This window comes from Chiloscyllium plagiosum, unplaced genomic scaffold (genome assembly GCF_037043375.1).
Source record: "Chiloscyllium plagiosum isolate Xiang-an unplaced genomic scaffold, Cpla_swu_hap1 HiC_scaffold_3, whole genome shotgun sequence".
NCBI lineage: Eukaryota > Metazoa > Chordata > Chondrichthyes > Orectolobiformes > Hemiscylliidae > Chiloscyllium > Chiloscyllium plagiosum.
The window spans coordinates 138,390,903-138,411,765 of record NW_028270141.1 but is presented as its reverse complement, the minus strand read 5'-3'; the positions used below and the strand labels follow the sequence as shown (position 1 = coordinate 138,411,765).

The 20,863-nt window shown below is 45.7% G+C and overlaps 1 protein-coding gene across 1 annotated transcript in view; it reads right to left on the bottom strand.

The window, feature by feature from the left end:
- Positions 1-4,440: 4,440 nt before the first annotated feature.
- Positions 4,441-20,863, bottom strand: part of LOC122548678 (myelin and lymphocyte protein-like) — a 97,592-nt gene continuing 81,169 nt past the window's right edge. Inside the window, exons 2-4 of the mRNA XM_087976481.1 lie at positions 13,211-13,378; positions 8,667-8,786; positions 4,441-5,407 (exon numbers count right to left, since the gene is read on the bottom strand). Coding sequence (XP_087832607.1) covers positions 5,330-5,407; positions 8,667-8,786; positions 13,211-13,378 — 366 coding nt within the window. The 3' untranslated portion in view covers positions 4,441-5,329. The remainder of the gene's footprint in view (positions 5,408-8,666; positions 8,787-13,210; positions 13,379-20,863) is intronic.

Below are 20,863 nucleotides of genomic sequence, written 5' to 3'. Positions count from 1 at the left end.
ATCAACCTTTAATCTAGCAATGAGCAGTATGAACTACACCATGTCCACAAGAACAATTCAGCCCCGTGTGGCTTGTTGTCATACTTTATGCTATTAAAGGAACCACCGAAAGTGCAAGGTATTTGTCTCTGTTATAATCTAGTCTCTAGTGTCTTAGGCCCCCTACCTTCAGCTGCTTCATCGATGACCTTCCCTCCATCATAAGGTCTGAAGTGGGGATGCTCACTGATGATTGTACAATGTTCAGCACCATTAGCAACTGCTCAGATACTGAAGCAGTCAGCGTTCAATGATCTGGACAATATCCAGACTCGGGCTGACAAGTGGCAAGCTCCACACAAATACCAGGCTATGACCATCTCCAATAAAAGACAATCTATCCACTGCCCCTTGAATTGCAATGGTATCATTTTCATTGAAAACTCCACTGGGGGTCATCATTCATGAGACATTCAACTGGGCTCACCACATAAACACAGTGGCTACAAGAGCAGGTCAGAGACTAGGAATACTGCAGAGGGTAATGCACCTTCTGCCTCCCCAAAGCCTGTTCAGCATCTACAAGGTACAAGTCAGAAGTGTGGTGGAATATTTCTTCACTTACCTGGATGGGAGCAGTTCCAACAGCATTTAAGAAGCTTGACACCATCCAGGACAAAGCAACCCATTTGATTAGCACCACGTGCACAAATATCCACCCCCTCCACCACCACCGCTCAGTAGCAGCAGTGTGTAATGGGGAAGCAATAGCCTAGTGGGATTATCACTGGACCATTAATCCAGAAACTCAGATAATGTTCTGGGAACCTGGGTTCAAATCCTCCCGGTAGAATTTGAATTCAATAAAGAGTCTGTAATTAAGAGTCGAAAGATGACCATGAAACCATTGCCAGTTGTCAGGTAAAAGACATCTGGTTCACCAATGTCCTTTAGGGAGGGAAATCTGCTGCCTTACCTGGTCTGACCATGTGACTCCAAACCCATAGCAATGGAGTTGACACTTAACTGACCTCTGGGCAATTAGGGATTGGCAATATATGCGGGCGTGGTCAGAGATGCCCACATCCGATGAGTGAATTAAGAAAATCTACATGCTGCACTGCAGAAATTCACCAAAGATCCTCAGACTGCACTTTCCAAACCAATGGCCACCTCCATCCAGAGAACAAGGACAACACCATCTTCATGTTCCCCTCCAAGCCACTCGCTGTCCTGACTTGGAAATGTTTAGGTTAGATTTCCTACAGTGTGGGAACAGGCCCTTCGGCCCAACCAGTCCACACCGACCCTCCGAAGAGTAACCCACCCTGACCTATTTCCCTCTGATTAATGCACCTAATTTAGCATGGCCAATTCACCTGACCTACACATAGAGTCATAGAGATGTACAGCATGGAAACAGACCCTTCGGTCCAACCCGTCCATGCTGAACAGTTATCCCAACCCAATCTAGTCCCACCTACCAGCACCTGGCCCATTTCCCTCCAAACCCTTCCTATTCATATACCCATCCAAATGCCTCTTAAATGTTGCAATTGTACCAGCCTCCACCACTTCCTCTGGCAGCTCATTCCATACATGTACCACCCTCTGCGTGAAAAAGTTGCCCCTTAGGTCTCTTTTATATCTTTCCCCTCTCACCCTAAACTTATGCCCTCTAGTTCTAGACTCCCTGATCCCAGGGAAAAGACTTTGCCTATTTATCCTATTCATGCCTCTCATAATTTTGTAAACCTCTATAAGGTCATCACTCAGCCTCCGATGCTCCAGGGAAAACAACCCCAGCCTGTTCAGCCTCTTGTGGGAGGAAACCCACGCAGACACAGGGAGCATGAGGCTGGAATCGAACCCGGGTCCCTGGCATAGTAAGGCAGCAGTGCTAACCACTGAGCCACTGCACCACCCCTTGTATATCACCATTCATTCTCTGGAATTTCTTCTCTAACAGCATTGTGGGTCAACCCACAGCGCCTGAATTGCAGAGTCTGAAGAAGGCAGTTTATCACCACCTTCTCAAGGGCAGCAAGGGGCAGGCAATAAAAATGCAATTTCCCCATGGAGGAATAAATTTTTAAAAATGCATTAGTCATGCTATCGCTTTAAAGTCAAGTTTCATTTGGTCTCACAGACTATCCATATCTAAACACGGAATTCCCATCAATCTCTATTTCTGGCTCTGTGTAATGTACTGTTTTGAATTTGCAATGTTTTATATATTGTTAGTTTGGAGATGCCATACAGACAAAAGCAAGATATTCAGCTTGACAAAGCAGCACATTGATTACTCAAGTAGTTGTAGATTCTGTTTTATTTCTAGCTGTTTTTAAGGCCCACAAATTTCATACTCAGCTAAGAACCTTACAGTATGCAAATGCATACAATTGCTGAAGAAACTGCCAAATGTATGTAAAGGTCTAGCTTTCTGCTCCAGTGCAGGGTTCCTAACCTTTGGCCATTCCCCTGCAACTCTCACTGATCCCATGGCACCTCATTGACAATGGCTGAGTCATTCTCTGCACTGTTCACCCTTCAACAGATCCCTCCGAGTTCCCAGTACTGACTATGGCTGTCACCCTCCCCCCATAATTATCCACCTCCATGTACTATGTCTGGCCCAGACCCAACATGCAACCCCATCAACACCATCCTTTACCTGAACAATGCCCTCTTCAATCCCTTACTGAGTGCTTTCACAAACCTAATTACTGTCTTTGGTAGCATGCTAGTTGGCACCATTATTTTCCTAATAAGGTTATAGGATCATAAGGAACAAGCAATTCAGCCCCTTGAGATTGTTCCATATTTTAGCATTTGTTGAGGAGGTAACTAATGGAGTAGAGAAGGGAGAACCAGTGGATGTGCTGCACTTGGATTTCAGAAAACTTTTGATAAGGTCCCTCATAAAAGATTAGTGAGCAAAACAGAAGGGGTAGGGCTAATGTATTCATATGGACTGAAAATTGAGTGACAGGCAGGAAACTGACTGGGATTAAATGGGTCTTTTTCCAAGTGGCACACTGTGACTATAGGTACTACAAAGATTAATGCCCGGAGTCCCAGCTATTCCTGATTCACATACATACATGGCCTAGCTGAGGAAAGCAAATGCAACTTTTCCAAGTTTGCTGATAACATTAAAACTGGACAGGGTTATGAATTGTGTGAAGATGTAAGGAGATGTCAAAGTAATTTGGACAAATTCAGTGAATGAGCAAGCTCTTGGATGCTGCAAAGTGGCTAAATATGAAGTTGTACACTTCAGTGCGAAAAACAGAGAGGAAGAGTATTATTTAAATGGTGATACATGGGAACTATGGATGTACAAAGGAGTCTGGATATTCCTGTACACCAGTCCATGAAAGTAGAAAGGCAGGTGCAGCATGCAATTTGGAAGATAAATGGTATATTGGCCTTCAGTGTGAGAGGGTTTGAGGTCAGAAGTAGGGATGTTGTACTGCAGTTATACAGGGCTTTGGTGAGACCACACCTGATATAATGCATGCAGTTTTGGTCTCCTTACTTAAGAGCAGATATACTTACCATAGCGGGAGTTCAGCAGAGATTCACTAGACTGATACCAGGGATGGCAGGACGGTCCTAATGAGGAGAGATTGATTCAGTTGGGTGTGTGTTCACTGGAGTTTAAAATGATCAGAAAGGGGATCTGATTGAATGTTTGAAATTCTAATTGAACTAGACAGACTAGATGAAGGGACGATGTTTTTCCTGGTTGAGGAGCCTTGAACTAGGACTCACAGTCTCAGGATACAGAATAAACCATTTGGGACTGAGATGAGGAGAAACCTCTTCACTCAAAATGTGTTGAACCTGTGGAATTCTCTATTGCTGAAGGCTGTGGCAGTTGAGTCACTGAATATATTTAAGAAAGAGCAAGCTAATCATTCAGATTTTCAAGACATCAAGGAGATGGGATGAAAGTGGGAATATAGCAATCAAGTACAGGATCAACCATGATCATATTGAATGGTAAAACAGGATCAAAGGGCTGAATAATCTACTTCTGCTCTTAGTTTCTATGTTTCTATTAATTCATAACTTCCACCTCCAAGTCAAAAGGGTGTGGGTTAAAGTTCATGTTCAGAAATCTGAGTGCAAAATTGAAGGTGACAATTCATGCAGTACTGATGGAGAACTGTGCTGTTGGAGATCCTGTCCTCCCAAGGCGCCATCTGGCCTTAAACAAAAGATCCCATGTCTATGTTTGGAAGAGGACCAGAACACTTCTCGATGGTACCCTGGCTGATGTTTAATTCTTAATGAAAAACACTAAATAAACAGATTACCTGCTCAATGTCACATGGTTTTTGCTGTCATAAATTACAATATTGCAACAGTGACTGTAATTCTAAAATATTTCATTGATATAAAGTGCTTTGGAACATCCTGAGATTTTGGAATGTGCTCCATAAAGATAAACCTTTTATTCTCTTGCATTTTGAAAGTTGACTGTTCTGTAACTTTTTTCATTAATTCATATTTTCAGAAACATAAAATTAAATACAGTAGGTACGGCAAACAGCTAATAATGCTATGAATTTGACAATACAGTTTGATAGAGGACTTTTATTAACAAATATTGATAAACCCCAAAAATGCTGTACACATATGTGAACATGAGAGTAGGAATATTTGATTTTGGTCAATTCATCTTACAGCAAAATGCTAAACTGTTGCAAATCAATTAAACAAAATAGACAAAAGATCCCAATGTCTTTTTAAATGTAAAAAACAATGCAATAACATTCTTGTAAATGCCAAGATAATGATTGAGAACTACTGGCTGATTCTTCTCATGCAGTGTTTTAGTGCGAAGCTTCTCCTGGGTGAACGATGTGGAAGAAGACTGGACAGAAGGATTGCACAGTATTTAGGGTGCCTTCCTAGTTTCCTGTCCACATAAATAGGAAGATCAGATAGGCTCCTTGTCAGACAGGTGACCTTTTATGCCTTTTTCCTAAGCTCCCCTTTAAATACAAACAAGATCTTCCACATTGATCAGGCCACCACTCTAGTCTCTGAGGATACAAAATTGACCAGTCATTGAGTTTTCCTACCATAGTCTCAACTCAAGAAAAGCTTTTCCACACAAGTCTTTAGAAGTCTTTACATGATTTCTTGGATTTCACATGTGTTTTGCATGATGTTGAGAAACATAATATGTTAGCGCTCCTTTACATACGATTAAATGTATTTAGCATTCTTGGTGATATATAAAAATCACGCTTACAATAAAAAATTAGCAATTCAATATTAGGGAAAGTAATGGCAACTTCAGTAAGATGTTTGAATTTATTGCTTGTCTTGAAGTTCATGAGGCTGATTTCCATCTATGGGTTGATATAATCGCATGTATTGTGTACAGAAAGGTAGCCAGGAAGGCAAACACCTGAAAGAATAAGACACAAAAATGTTTGACACAACCATAATATCAGAAGCAAGAAAGTTTGAAACCAAATGATTTGTGCCGTTTTAAAAGCGGACTTTGCATTACTTTCTGTTCTGCGCCTAGAAATATTCTTGTAAAGTCGAGAAAGCATTCATGTGCTTCTGGCCTGTACACTGTGGTGCCCACGCCTCGCAGAGCAAACTGCGGCCAGTTGTGATCCTACTCTCTGATGCCCGAACATGCTTCGAGTGGTAGTACAGGAACTAAATGGTGTTCCAAAGGGAGAGAAACCCCAAAGTCAATTCTTCGCTTGATTATCACTCTTCAGTGAACCCCATGACAATCATCAGAGGGAGACAAAACTTGACTCAATTGCAATTCTCTCAGCAGCATCAACAGCCCCAACTTTCTACCTGAAGTTGTTAATGTGGCAATGGACAGGCAAGGGAAGTTAAGAATTTCACCATCAATTATGGTGAAAGAAATATCAAAGTGAGTATCATTTTGGATGAGGATTATTTTAACCACAAAACATGGCTTGTTTGAGGTCGGGTGGATGTTTACTTTTTTTTGAAGTTCTCAAACATAACTCAGCCTTGCTCTAACACAACCTCCACCATGTTTAATGGAGATTGCTGCAGTGATAGACAACTCTTCTTCCTAACCACTAAACGTATATTTTTTCTCTCACCAGCTAGTTTGCACGTTCTCCCCGCGTCTGTGTGGGTTTCCTCCGGGTGCTCCGGTTTCCTCCCACAGTCCAAAGATGTGCAGGTCAGGTGAATTGGCCATGCTAAATTGCCCGTAGTGTTAGGTAAGGGGTAAATATAGGGGTATGGGTGGGTTGCGCTTCGGCGGGTCAGTGTGGACTTGTTGGGCCGAAGGGCCTGTTTCCACACTGTAATGTAATCTAATCTAATCTATCAGAGTTGCTCATACAATCAGAAACCTCAATCCAAAGACTCCAGACAGGGAAAAAATAAGGTGCATGTTATATGGATGGCAATACCACAATGTGCAAGGGCAGGCCATTGAGTATAGGAGTTGGGAGGTCATGTTGCGGCTGTACAGGACATTGGTTAGGCCACTGTTGGAATATTGCGTGCAATTCTGGTCTCCTTCCTATCAGAAGGATGTTGTGAAACTTGAAAGGGTTCAGAAAAGATTTACAAGCTTGTTGCCAAGTTTGGAGGGTTTGAGCTACAGGGAGAGGCTGAACAGGCTGGGGCTGTTTTCCCTGGAGCATTGTAGGCTGAGGGGTGACCTTATAGAGGTTCATAAAGTCATGAGGGGGATGGATAGGGTGAATAGTCAAAGTATTTTCCCTGGGGTGGGGGAGTCCAGAACTAGAGGGCATAGGTTTAGGGTGAGAGGGGAAAGATATAAAAGGGACCTAAGCGTCAACTTTTTCATGCAGAGGGTGATGCGTGTATGGAATGAGCTGCCAGAGAAAATGGTGGAGGTTGGTACAATTGCAACATTTAAAAGGCGCCTGGATGGGTATATGAATAGGAAGGGTTTGGAGGGATATGGGCCAAGTGATGGTGAATGGGACTAGTGTGGCCGCACTTGGAATATTGTGTACAGTTCTAGTCCCCATATTTCGTGAAGAAAGTGGAAGCATTGGAAAAGGTGCAGAGGAGATTTACCAGGATGTTGCCTGGTCTGGAGGGAAGGTCTGATGAGGAAAGGCTGAGAGACTTGGATCTGTTTTCATTGGAAAGAAGAAAGCTGAGAGGGGATTTGATAGAGACATACAAGATGATAAGAGGATTAGATAGGGTAGACGGTGAAAGACTTTTTCCTAGGAATGATGACGTCAGCCTGTACGAGGGGGCATAGCTACAAATTGGGGGGTGATAGATTTAAGACAGATGTCAGAGGCAGGTTCTTTACTCAGAGAGTGGTAAGGATGTGGAATGCCCTACCTGCCAATGTAGTCAACTCAGCCACATTAGGGAGATTTAAACAATCCTTAGATAAGCACATGGATGATGATGGGATAGTGTAGGGAGACGAGTTGAGAATAGTTCACAGGTCAGCGCAATATCGAGGGCCGAAGGGCCTGTTCTGCGTTGTATTGTTCTATGCTCTATGTTCTATGATCTTGATTTGGGTAGGATATCTGGGTGGTATAGACGAGTTGGACCGAAGGGTCTGTTTCGTGCTGTATATTTCTATGTCTCTATGACTCTAAGTACAAAAAAACCCTCTTCTGTTCATTCCCAGAATGCACCTCTGTAATTATCTAAGTCTCAGTGGCAGCACAAACACTCAAGATAATTTATGGAACAGTAATTCTACTCCAAGATGAAACTTGAGACCTAATTCAGATGAACAACTCTGTCGTGGATATCTCAAAGTAAGCTTACATTGATCAATAACATTGGCAATCCATCAATAGTACTGAAGAGATGTATCCCAGGGAACAGACTGCTGGCCAGAGGTGAAGTGCCTGGTAACTGGAGGAGAGCTAATGTAGTTTCTTTGTTCAAGAAGGGCAGCAGGGATAGGCCAGGTAATTACAGACCAGTTAGTCTGACTTGAATACTAGGGAAATTAGAACATAGAACATAGAACTTCAGGTGGAGAAGTCAATGTTTCCGGTGTAACCCTTCTTCAGGACTCAGGACTTCCTCCGGTGACTTCTCCACTTCCTGATGCTGCCTGGCTTGCTGTGTCCTTCCAGCCTCCTGCCTGTCTAACACTGATCCATGCTTTGGAGGAATCTCGAAATGAGGATGAGAATTTAGATGGTGAGGCATCGCCAAATCAGAAGGCAATATATGTCTGTGAGCACAGGGACACAGGCTGAAGAGGAATCAGAGCAAATTACCTCTTCAGCAGCAGAGCTTTAGCTTAGTGTAGGGTGGGAAGATGGGAGTATATTGGAATAGTTAAGTCTAGGGATGGCCAAGCAATAAGTGAGGGTTTCATCAATGGATAAACTAAGGCAGGAGTGCGGCAGGATGATGTTACGAAGGTGTTATTGGAGGCCAATGTGTGCATTGGAAATGCAGGAATGGAATAAAAACAGATTAAATGGGAATCTATTCATGTCATCAACTTGCTTGGTCACAAAAACTTGCATTTGAAAGGTATCAGCAAGTTGTTGGCTGATGTTCTGCTGCTTGAAAAAGCTATTACTTCACTCAAAATAACTGGACCTGTATTGTTCTTTTCTTAACTTTGTCTCGATTCCACAAACAGTATCGATTCCACAAAGTGAGAGCATATCAGCAAATGCAAGATAACTTACTGAAGCAGAAATGTTGTATGCGTAAAGTTCAGGAATGGCAAAAAACAGATGTGTGTCTCTAACCTCCATGATTGCAACACTTATATACAATAATGCTGCAAAAAAGTGGTAGACGACATCCTGGAAGAGAAAACACAGATTCAGAAACTAATTCACATCATCATTCCCAAACGATTTGCCTGGCAAATGCACAGACTAAGTGCCAGTAGGAATGTTTCAGCCAGGTTTGCTGCTCACTTTCATCATTGTAAAAATATACATTATTCATAAATAAATCAATACAAAGATCCAAAACACTACAGTGTGACATTGCAGAAAATACAAGGGATTTTGACATTCCTCATTCAAGCTTCAATCCAGTTCAATAAAAAAGCCATGAGTTAGGGAGGCAAAGGGAGTAATGATCAGGTACAGGGAGTAATGATCCTCAGGCATAGAGAGTAATCATCCTCTGGTACACAGTAAGACTGACCACAACACTGTCCTTGTGGAGACAAAGTCCCACCTTCACATTGAGAATAACCTTGATGCGATTTTAGAGATGATTTTTAGCTCAGGTTATGGATAAGGTTGTAAGTTTGCTCACTGAGCTGGTAGAGTTGTTCTCAGATGTTTAGTCAAGTGCTAGGTAACATCATCAGTGAGCCACCGGTGAAGCATCATCAGAGAACAAAGCTACCAGCTCAGTGAGCAAACTTACATCATAATAACCTCCATTGTGTTGTGTGGCACTATCACTGTGTTAAATGGGACAGACTTCGAACAGGTCTAGCAACTGAAGACTAAGCATCCATGTGGCACTGTGGGCCATCAACAGCAGCAGAATTGTACCCCAGCGCAATCTGTAACCTCATAGCCCAGTAAAGCTCCTACTCAACCATTACCGTAAGGCCAGGGGATCAACCCTGGTTCAATGGAGAGTGCAGAAGGGCATGCCAGGAGCAGCACCAGGCACACCTGAGAATGAGGTGTCAACCTGATGAAGCTACCAAACAGGACTACTTCCATACCAAGCAGCATAAGCAGCAAGTGGTAGACAGAGCTACACGAGCCCATGACCAATGGATCAGGTCTAAGCTCTGCAGTCCTGCCACATCCAGTTGTGAATGGTGGTGGACAATTAAACAACTCAATGGAGGAGGAGGCTCTCTTCCAAAATCCTCATCCTCAATGATGGAAGAGCTCAGTACACCTTTCGAAAAGATGAGGCTGAAGCATTCGCAGAAATCTTCAGCCAGAAGTGAATGATCCATCTCGGCCTCCTCCAGTGGTCCCCAGCAGCACAGCAACCAGTCTTCAGCCAATTCGATTCACTCCATGTGATATCAGGAAATGACTGGAGGCACTGGATACTGCAAAGGCAATGGGCCCTGTTAACATTCCGGCAATAGTACTGAAGACATGTGCTCCAGAACCTGTCGCTCCCTGAGCCAAGCTGTTCCAGTACAGTTCCAACATTGGCATCTACCCGGCAATGTGGAAAATTAACCAGGTATGCCTATACATAAAAAGCAGGATAAATCCAACCCGACCAATTACTGCTCCATCAGCCTGCTCTCGATCATCAGTAAAGTGATGGAGGGTGTCATTAACAGTGCTATAAAGCAGCACCTCAGCAATAACCTGCTCAGTGATGCCCAGTTTGGGTCCCACCAGGGCCACTCAGCTCCTGACCTCATTACAGCCTTAGTTCAAACATGGACAAAAGAGCTGAATTCCAGAGGGCAGGTGAGAGTGACAGCCCTGAACATCAAGGCTGTATTCGACCGAGTGTGATATCACGGAGCCCTGGTAAAACTAGAATCAACGGGTATCAGGAGACAAACTCTTCACTGGTTAGAGTCATACTTGATACATAGGAAGGTGGTCATGGTTACTATATGTCAGTCATCTCAGCTCCAGGAAATCTCTGTAGGAGTTCCTCAGGGGAGTGTCCTAGGCCCAACCATCTTCATCTGCGTCATCAATGACCTTCCCTCCATCATAAGGTCCAAAGTGGGGATGTTTGCCGATGATTGTTCAATGCTTAACACCATCCGCCACTCCTCAGATAATAATGCAGTCAGCATTGAAATCCAACAAGATCTAGACTATATCCAGGCTTGGGCTGACAAGTCACAAGTGACATTCGCACTGCACAAGTGCCAGACAATGACTATCACCAATAAGAGACAACCTATCTGCTGCCCCTGGACATTCAACAGTATTATCATCACTGAATTCCCTACTATCAACACCCTAGGTGTTACCATTACCCAGAAACTCAACTGAATTCACCACATACACACAATGGCTAAAAGGGTAGGTCACAGGCTAGGAATGCTGCAATGATTAACTCTCCTCCTGATTCCTGATGAAGGGCTTATGCTCAAAATGTTGATTCTCCTGCTCCTCAAATGCTGCCTGACTGGCTATGCTTTTCCAGCACCACACTCTCGAACCTCCTCCTGATGTGGCAAAGCCTGTCCACCATCTACAAGGCACAAGTCAGGAGTGTGATGGAATAATTCCCACTTGCCTGGATGAATGTTGATCCAACAACACTCAACAAGTTTGACACCATCCAGGACAATGCAGCCAACTTAATTGGCACCATATCCACAAGCACCCACTCTCCACTACTGACACTCAGTAATAGAGTGTGTACTATCTACAAGATGCACTGCAGAAATTCACCAAAGATCCTCAGACATTACCTTCCAAACCCATGACCACTTCCATGTAGACGGCCAAGGGCAGAAGATGTATGGGAACACCACCACCTTCAAATTCCCCTTCAAGCCACTCACATCCTGACTTGGAAATATATCATCATTCCTTCACTGTCACTGGGTCAAAATGCTGGAATTTCCTCCTCTAAGGCTCCTACAACTGTATACGATTCTCTAGCTAATGTCTACCAGGTGCCTTGTACTCCAACCTCACCAACTGGTCAAAGACCTTTTGGAGTTTGACAATGTCCTCTTCACAGTTTACAACTTTTCAAATTTTAATGCCATCTGCAATCTTTGTCAATTATCTGACCAATTGAAGATTTTGTTACCTTAATTTTATATATGCCTTTTAGTTCATCATTTTCTTTTTGCCAAACATTTTCTTTAAGAAGTTTACTCATATGTTAAACTATACAAAAGCATGTAGTTATTTAGGCTGAAATATCTCGAAGACTATGTTTATAGTGTTATGATCCAGCTAATAGTACTACTGGACCAGAGTGAACACTGGCTTAATAGATCATTTGTTGATTTTGTGTTTTAGTTAATTTGGTGATCACTTACCTAAACATAATCGCAGAAGACTGCAGAGTTTGTTTGATAAAAGATTAAAAACTTATTGCACATGAGAAAGTATAAAATAAAACCAAACTATTTAAAAATAGAGACTATTATGAAAGAGCTCAAAACATAGTATAAAATAAAGCTGTGTCCTGTTTCCCAACACCATCCATTACAGAGACTCAAATCCATAGAAATAACCTTTCTAGATCACATCTTTAAGTTTGAGTAAACTGACACTTCACAGTTCCTTTCTTGTGAACTGTGAAGTCTTCTTCGATAAATATTCACTAAACTGAGAGATTAGATTTTCTCAGCTTTTGATAACCAGCAGATTTCTAACCAGGCATTCCTGATTTGGAATCAAACTAAACTTTCTTACTCTGATAACTTTGTATTCCCTCAACTGTCCCATACTTCTTTTTAACCACATTCAAGTCTCTTTCAAACTACTCTAAAGGCTTATTGTCTCTGGGATTCTTAAATTAAATGAATCCTTGTTTATTCTGAATGCATAACAATCAACTGGTCTTCAATGCTTATTCTAACTATTGAAAGCCATCATAGTAAAAACCATTTTCCCACATTAACTCTCCAGGAGTCACTGTCCTCTGGCACTGGATTAAGTCACTGTTGCAGAACGACTGCCTAATCTAGCTATTTTTTAAAGCCCCTCAGAAATGTAATTAATCCATATGCCACTATTTTAAAATCCATGCTCTAAAAGTCCTATGAAAATATATATAAATCAGACACGTTTCATGATGCTAGACAAGTTATTTTGATTTATGTTAAACTGGAAATGAAAATTTGATAGCAGAAATTTATAACAGTGATCAGCTCCATGGTATCTATGCTATTACTCTGAAAACGTAAACCTTAAAGGGATATATTCCCGCACTTTGTTGAAATCTTCAGCTGATTTATCTTTCAAATGAATTCTCTGGTCATTATCACACTGCTGTTATCACAGAACTTGCTGTGCACAAATTGGCTACTGTGTTTTATACATTACAACAACGCCAGACCAGGATTCTGGGGTTAAAGGTTTGTTTTACATTGTGAGCATCACCTTCTGACTCTGCTACCCACTTGCCTACCTTCCACCACCCTGCCTCACCAAAAATGTTGGGAGATAAATTCCACCCCATTCGATCTCAATTTTGCGAAATGCTGTAAAATTGCTAATAGTGCACCCACAGTAGGGCATTAAGAGAAAATAAACTGCATTTTCTGTTGTGTAATGCAAAAAGCCTTAAACAAACTTACCACTGCAGTCCATGAGGATGAACAGCCCTGAACTCCACACATGTAGAACATGAAAAGACAAGTAGTTATAACAAAGCAGAAGACTGAAACAAACATCAACCAGCCTTGAAAACGTGGATCTGGAATTTTGGAAGAGGCCACAAGGATCCAAACTAGGCCACCAAAAATCTAAAACAGACATGTGCAACAAAAATTTAGATACGAATCTCCTACTCAGTCTCACAGAAAGACTTTTTCTGCTTTTTCTTACTGCCAGTAATCAATATATTTGCATGTAAGTAGTGTATGTTTTTCTCTCTAAGTGTGCGGAGCAATTAAATAATTCTAATAGTGAGTTTAAAAAAAAGACTACTATTATCACAAATACACCTTGAATGCTTATTGTGTCACTCAATTGTCTCACACACTACCGTGTGCACAAAAAGTAGTTATAGATGCTAATACAGAAATACAATCACAACTTAAGATTATCTCAGTCTCTTTAGTGGTGGATCTATAGTTCCTTAGAGGGGTTGATTAAAATCTTGTAAAACAGAGAATTTTCTGCATGTTGTCAAGTTTCCAGAAGGTTAATTCTCAAGTAAAATTGAAGTTGGAACAGATTGAAGAAAGCGGAGTCCTTCTCACTTTTGAAGGTGTGACTGTTTATTATTTTGACTGCTTAAGTTACTTATAGCTAGCTCAATACCATTCTTATTCTTGAATAGTCCATACCATCTTATTTTCGGTATGTTGGATTGTGGACTGAAATGCAAAAAAAGAGACTGTATAAAACCAAGGAGTGCAGAGGAGTTGCTGCATTTTTTAAACAAGATGCTGAAATTCATGGTGTATGAGTTAGATTTGGCCAGTGACAGGTGGTTTACGCAACTGTGACAATTTGTGACTGTGAGAAGTTGCTGATTGGTTCCTGGTAGCTGAACAGTTTGTCCCGGCAAGCCAGTAGGATCACCTCTGTGAACCATGGGGATTGGTGCTTTTAAACTAGGATTCTCAGTGCGTTTTTCCTTCACCTTTAAACACGATGTTATCTTTGTTTGTCTGTGTTTGCCTCTCTCTGTGGAGAGGTTTGGAAATAGGGTTCGAGCTTTAACCAGAAGAGCATACGTTAAGAACTTAGATTTGTTTACTTATTTGCAATGAACAGTGTTTCTTGTTAAGTACAAAAACCTGGTCAGTATTATCTGTTAATTTGATTCCATAGGAGAGGTAATGTGGGAACTTGGATCATGTATTTTGTGCATTCTGTTCTGTAGTTATAACAAATACGACAAACTTCAAATGCTCAAGTAGACTTTCCTCCCAGCAGAATAATTGATCAGTACTTTTAGAAATAGGTAGCTTCCAATGTGAAAAATTAGGTATTCTGTTGCTATGGTTGCTAACGTCACAAAGAAACAAACAGCATTTTTCCATTGTCACTCCTCCAGCTGAGTTTACACAGACTCTGGATCTGAGAGGTTATTTACCTTTAGTCCTATTAGTTTGTCAAATGTCGAGACTGTTACCCTCCCATTAACACCTTGCTAAGCTTCGATGTTTACAGTGTACTCCACCATGAAGACTGATACAAAAGATGAATTACCTGCCCTTTCCCTGCTCCCTGTTATTAAACCCACGTTACATCCTCCAAGGGTCCCACACTTACCTTAGCTGTTTGCTTTCCAGAAAACCATAAGACATTGAAACAAAATCAGGCCATTCGGCTCACTGAGGCTGCTCCACCTCTCGATCATGGCTGGTACTTTCCTCAACCCCATTCTCCTGCCTTCTCCCCATAACCCTTGGACCCCGAACTAAGTCCTCGAAGGCTTAGCCCTTTTAAGACACACCTCCTTTTTCTTTTCGCCTCTCCTTCTGGAATGTTCAATACCCTTCAGTATTGGGTTCCCACTCTTCCCACCTGACAATCATACCTCCAAAACAGCTATGAAATCATATTCATTTATTTCCACTTGCACCATCAATTTGCCACAAATGCTGCATGCATTCAGATAAAGAGCCATCGGCTTTGACTTTCTATCATTTTGAGTCTCCTTTTCAAGCCTGATCTACAATCCTATTTACACAATTTATCGGGACGGTGTTCTCGATATTGTTCAACTGAAGGCCATCCCAACAGACCAGTGCTCTCTTTCCTCAACTACTGGTGTACCTGCCCTGTGAATAGGAACCCTTTTACTCCCACTCCAATTATTCAGCCACACATTTGCTTCTCTAATCTTATTTACCCCAAGGCAACTTGCATGTGACTCAGGTAGGAAGCCAAAGGTTATTACTTTTGTGGTTGTATTTGCTAATTTAATCCGGAGCTGTTCGTAATTGTTAATTTTTAATTATTTCGTCATGTTTTTTACCCGGAGGTTGATCGGTGCTTGGAACGTGCTGCTAGGGGAGGTGGCAGAAGCAGGTATGTTAACAACATTGAAGAGACATTTAGAGTGACACGTGAACAGGCGGCATGGACCATGATGGTGATGGGTCATGTGCAGGCAGATGGCATGAGTATACAATGGCACCATGGTCAGCACAGACATGGTGGAACAAAGGGCCTGTTCTGGTGCTGTAACGTTCCATGTTCTATATACTCTCAAAGCAGGCCCTCCTTCCTGCTCCTATGTATGACCTTGGTACCATTGTGGACCACGACAATGAGATTCTTCTCCTTCCATTCAAACTACCCCTCCAGTCCAGATGAGATGTCCTGAACTGTGGCACCAGGTAGACAACAGAAGATTCAGGTCTCTCCGCCTTTGCTGCAGAGGACTACATCTATTCCTCAAAGTATGCTACGCTTTGGGGGAATGGAGGACTACTGTCCTGGGGAATGGGGGAACATTGCCCTGGGGAATGGGGGAACACTGTCCTGGGGAATGGGGGGACACTGTCCTGGGGAATGGGGGAACATTGCCCTGGGGAATGGGGGAACACTGTCCTGGGGAATGGGGGAACACTGTCCTGGGGAATGGGGGAACACTGTCCTGGGGAATGCGGGAACATTGCCCTGGGGAATGGGGGAACACTGTCCTGGGGAATGGAGGAACACTGTCCTGGGGAATGGGGGAACATTGCCCTGGGGAATGGGGGAACACTGTCCTGGGGAATGGGGGAACATTGCCCTGGGGAATGGGGGAACACTGTCCTGGGGAATGGGGGAACACTGCCCTGGGGAATGGAGGAATAATATCCTGGGGAATGGGGGAACACCGTCCTGGGGAATGGAGGAACGCTGTCCTGGGGAATGGGGGAACACAGTCCTGGGGAATAGAGGAACATTGCCCTGAGGAATGGGGGAACATTGCCCTGGGGAATGGGAACACTGTCCTGGGGAATGGGGGAACACTGCCCTGGGGAATGGAGGAACACTGTCCTGGGGAATGGGGGAAAACGGTCATGGGGAATGGGGGAACACTGTCCTGGGGAATGGAGGAACACTGTCCTGGGGAATGGGGGAACACTGTCCGGAGGAATGGAGGAACACATTCCTGGGGAATGGAGGTGCACTGCCCAGGGGAATGGGGGAACACTGTCCGGGGGAATGGACGAACACTGTCCTGGGGAATGGGGGAACATTGCCCTGGGGAATGGGGGAACACTGTCCTGGGAAATGGAGAAACAATGTCCTGGGGAATGGGGGAACATTCTCCTGGGGAATGGGGGAACATTGCCCTGGGGAATGGAGGAACACTGTCCTGGGGAATGGGGGGACACTGTGCTGGGGAATGGAGGAACACAATCCTGGGGAATGGAGGAACACTCTCCTGGGGAATGGAGGAACATTATCCTGGGGAATGGGGCAACACTGTCCTGGGGAATGGGGGAACATTATCCTGGGGAATGGGGCAACACTGTCCTGGGGAATGGGGGAACATTGTCCTGGGGAATGGGGCAACACTGTCCTAGGGAATGCGGAATCGCTGACCTGGGGAATGGGGGAACACTGCCCTGGAGAATGGGGGAACACTGTCCTGGGGAATGGTGGAACACTGCCCTGGGGAATGGGGGAACATTATCCTGGGGAATGGGGCAACATTGTCCTGGAGAATGGGGGAACATTGTCCTGGGGAATGGGGCAACACTATGTTGGGGAATTGGGGAACACTGTCCTGGGGAATGGGGGAACATTGTCCTGGGGAATGGGGGAACACTGTCCTGTGGAATGGGGGAACACTGTCCTGGGGAATGGGGGAACACTGTCCTGGGGAATGGGACAACATTGTCCTGGGGAATGGGGGAACATTGTCCTGGGGAATGGGGCAACATTCCTGGGGAATGGGGGAACACTGTCCTGGGGAATGGGGGGACACTGCCCTGGGGAATGCGGGAACGCTGTCCTGGGGAATGGGGGAACACTGCCTTGGAGAATGGGGGAACACTGTCCTGGGGAATAGTGGAACACTGCCCTGGGGAATGAGGTAACATTATCCTGGGGAATGGGGCAACACTGTCCTGGGGAATGGAGGAACACTCTCCTGGGGAATGCGGGAAAACTGTCCTGGGGAATGAAGGAACACTGTCCTCGGGAACAGAGGAACGCTGACCTGGGGAATGGCGGAACACTCTCCTGGGGAATGCGGGAACACTGCCCTAGGGAATGGAAGAACACAGTCCTGGGGAATGGAGGAACACATTCCTTGGGAATGGGGGAACACTGTCCTGGGGAATGGATGAACACTGCCCTGGAGAATGGAGGAACACATTCCTTGGGAATGGGGGAACACTGTCCTGGGGAATGCGGGAACGCTGTCCTGGGGAAAGGAGGAACACTGCCCTGGGGAATGGAGGGACACTGTCCAGGGGAATGGGGGAACATTGTCCTGGGGAATGGGGGAATATTGTCCTGGGGAATGGAGGAACACAGTCCTGGGGAATGTGGGAACACTGTCCTGGGGAATGGGGCAACATTGTCCTGGGGAATGGGGCAACACTGTCCTGGGGAATGGGGCAACATTGTCCTGGGGAATGGGGGAACACTGTCCTGTGGAATGGGGGAACATTGTGCAGGGGAATGGCAGAACACAGTCCTGGGGAATGGGGGATCACTGTCCTGGGGAATGGAGGAACACTCTCCTGGGGAATGGGGCAACACTGTCCTGGGGAATGGGGGAACACTGTCCTGGGGAATGGGGGATCACTGTCCTGGGGAATGGGGCAACACTGTCCTGGGGAATGGGGCAACATTGTCCTGGGGAATGGGGGAACACTGTCCTGGGGAATGGGGCAACATTTTCCTGGGGAATGGGGGAACACTGTCCTGGGGAATGGGGCAACATTGTCCTGGGGAATGGGGGAACATTGTCCTGGGGAATGGGGCAACATTCCTGGGGAATGGGGGAACACTGTCCTGGGGAATGGGGGGACACTGCCCTGGGGAATGCGGGAACGCTGTCCTGGGGAATGGGGGAACACTGCCTTGGAGAATGGGGGAACACTGTCCTGGGGAATAGTGGAACACTGCCCTGGGGAATGAGGTAACATTATCCTGGGGAATGGGGCAACACTGTCCTGGGGAATGGAGGAACACTCTCCTGGGGAATGCGGGAAAACTGTCCTGGGGAATGAAGGAACACTGTCCTCGGGAACAGAGGAACGCTGGCCTGGGGAATGGCGGAACACTCTCCTGGGGAATGCGGGAACACTGCCCTAGGGAATGGAAGAACACAGTCCTGGGGAATGGAGGAACACATTCCTTGGGAATGGGGGAACACTGTCCTGGGGAATGGATGAACACTGCCCTGGAGAATGGAGGAACACATTCCTTGGGAATGGGGGAACACTGTCCTGGGGAATGCGGGAACGCTGTCCTGGGGAAAGGAGGAACACTGCCCTGGGGAATGGAGGGACACTGTCCAGGGGAATGGGGGAACATTGTCCTGGGGAATGGGGGAATATTGTCCTGGGGAATGGAGGAACACAGTCCTGGGGAATGTGGGAACACTGTCCTGGGGAATGGGGCAACATTGTCCTGGGGAATGGGGCAACACTGTCCTGGGGAATGCGGGAACGCTGTCCTGGGGAATGGAGGAACACTGCCCTGGGGAATGGAGGAACACTGTCCAGGGGAATGGGGGAACATTGTCCTGGGGAATGGGGGAATATTGTCCTGGGGAATGGAGGAACACAGTCCTGGGGAATGGGGCAACACTGTCCTGGGGAATGGGGGAACACTGTCCTGGGGAATGGGGGATCACTGTCCTGGGGAATGGGGCAACACTGTCCTGGGGAATGGGGCAACATTGTCCTGGGGAATGGGGGAACACTGTCCTGGGGAATGGGGCAACATTTTCCTGGGGAATGGGGGAACACTGTCCTGGGGAATGGGGCAACATTGTCCTGGGGAATGGGGGAACATTGTCCTGGGGAATGGGGCAACATTCCTGGGGAATGGGGGAACACTGTCCTGGGGAATGGGGGGACACTGCCCTGGGGAATGCGGGAACGCTGTCCTGGGGAATGGGGGAACACTGCCTTGGAGAATGGGGGAACACTGTCCTGGGGAATAGTGGAACACTGCCCTGGGGAATGAGGTAACATTATCCTGGGGAATGGGGCAACACTGTCCTGGGGAATGGAGGAACACTCTCCTGGGGAATGCGGGAAAACTGTCCTGGGGAATGAAGGAACACTGTCCTCGGGAACGGAGGAACGCTGACCTGGGGAATGGCGGAACACTCTCCTGGGGAATGCGGGAACACTGCCCTAGGGAATGGAAGAACACAGTCCTGGGGAATGGAGGAACACATTCCTTGGGAATGGGGGAACACTGTCCTGGGGAATGGAGGAACACTGCCCTGGAGAATGGAGGAACACATTCCTTGGGAATGGGGGAACACTGTCCTGGGGAATGCGGGAACGCTGTCCTGGGGAAAGGAGGAACACTGCCCTGGGGAATGGAGGGACACTGCCCTGGGGAATGCAGAAACGCTGCCCTGGGGAATGGAGGAACACCGTCTTGGTGAATGGAGGGACACTGCCCTGGGGAATGGAGGAACACTGTCCTGGGGAATGGGGCAACCTTTTTTCCTGGGGAATGGGGGAACACTGTCCTGGAGAATGGGGCAACATTGTCCTGGGGAATGGGGGAACATTGTCCTGGGGAATGGGGCAACATTCCTGGGGAATGGGGGAACACTGTCCTGGGGAATGGGGGGACACTGCCCTGGGGAATGCGGGAACGCTGTCCTGGGGAATGGGGGAACACTGCCTTGGAGAATGGGGGAACACTGTCCTGGGGAATAGTGGAACACTGCCCTGGGGAATGAGGTAACATTATCCTGGGGAATGGGGCAGCACTGTCCTGGGGAATGGAGGAACACTCTCCTGGGGAATGCGGGAAAACTGTCCTGGGGAATGAAGGAACACTGTCCTCGGGAACGGAGGAACGCTGACCTGGGGAATGGCGGAACACTCTCCTGGGGAATGCGGGAACACTGCCCTAGGGAATGGAAGAACACAGTCCTGGGGAATGGAGGAACACATTCCTTGGGAATGGGGGAACACTGTTCTGGGGAATGGAGGAACACTGCCCTGGAGAATGGAGGAACACATTCCTTGGGAATGGGGGAACACTGTCCTGGGGAATGCGGGAACGCTGTCCTGGGGAATGGAGGAACACTGCCCTGGGGAATGGAGGAACACTGTCCAGGGGAATGG